At 43.1% G+C, this 1,083-nt stretch overlaps 1 protein-coding gene across 1 annotated transcript in view; it reads left to right on the top strand.

The window, feature by feature from the left end:
- Positions 1-1,083, top strand: part of LOC101854314 (chitin synthase chs-2-like) — a 35,656-nt gene that overhangs the window by 33,316 nt on the left and 1,257 nt on the right. The window contains 2 exon segments of the mRNA XM_035968658.1: positions 98-201; positions 588-780. Of these exon segments, the coding sequence (XP_035824551.1) occupies positions 98-201; positions 588-780 (297 nt within the window).

Below are 1,083 nucleotides of genomic sequence, written 5' to 3' on the forward strand. Positions count from 1 at the left end.
GGGGGGGGGGGGGTGGACTCAAAAGGGTAAGACAGAGAACCACTGTAAAGGCGTACGCCCCAGACTATCTTTTTTTAAAACCAATTCTTCCTTCCAGTTTGTAGGCATGATCATGCACCGTTGGGGAACGTTCCTTCATCTCATGTCTAGCACCAGAATCGACTGGTTTAGCGGAGCACATTCGGACGAAGATTTTGCTAGGTATGTATTCAGCTCCAAATCATACAGTTCATTCCAGACAATTTATATAAAAGTCTCATATGCGATTATATCCCTTATGATATTGTAACACTTTATGTCTCATCTCCGCATTTTTTTAACTTCCAAAGTCACTCAAGGTTCCCATTCACTACTGCCCCCCCCCCCACTACTCACCATATTGCAATGCAATAGCAACACTTTCACTCTTCTCAGGGTACCTACGAATAGAGACTATCTCACTTTTGTTTATAGTTTGCGATTTTGGCATCGTTTCACATTTAATTATTAAAAGCATATTTATTTAATTAGGCTTGCTTACGATCCATCTTTCAGGTTGCATATTGTCGACATAGTTGATAACCTAAAGTTTAAAATAAATCCAACAGGTTTGTAGTTCACGAGATGCAGAGAATTCAACGGCTTGAACCAGTGCCAGACTATGAAGACAGCAATGGTGATGAAGAAGACGATGACGACGATTTGGGCAGTCATTTACCATCTGATATCGAAGATGAGATAACGGACGACATATTCTCTATACCGGAGAGCACCCGTAGTCGGCGCACAGCGAACCCGCCGGTGAGATTTTCATCAATTCTAACAAAGTCTTCGTCTCACGTCTGACTTTGGTACTTTTTTTTCTTTCTTTTCTTTTTCCTTCCGCTTGTTCCATTGGCTGTCGCGGGGAGACACAGGCATCTGTCTGCAGCAAAGCGAGTGGCTTGTAGGAGGGACATCCCGTGAGCTCTGAGGGTGTCTGCCATAGATTCTGTTTTGATCAGTCCATTTGTGCCTCCTTTTATTATAGGAAGAGGCTAGCCGTACTTAAGTACGGCTAGACTGCCAGTCTAGCCGTACTTATTCTTAATATGATGGCTAGAC

Source organism: Aplysia californica, unplaced genomic scaffold (genome assembly GCF_000002075.1).
Source record: "Aplysia californica isolate F4 #8 unplaced genomic scaffold, AplCal3.0 scaffold00072, whole genome shotgun sequence".
Lineage (NCBI taxonomy): Eukaryota > Metazoa > Mollusca > Gastropoda > Aplysiida > Aplysiidae > Aplysia > Aplysia californica.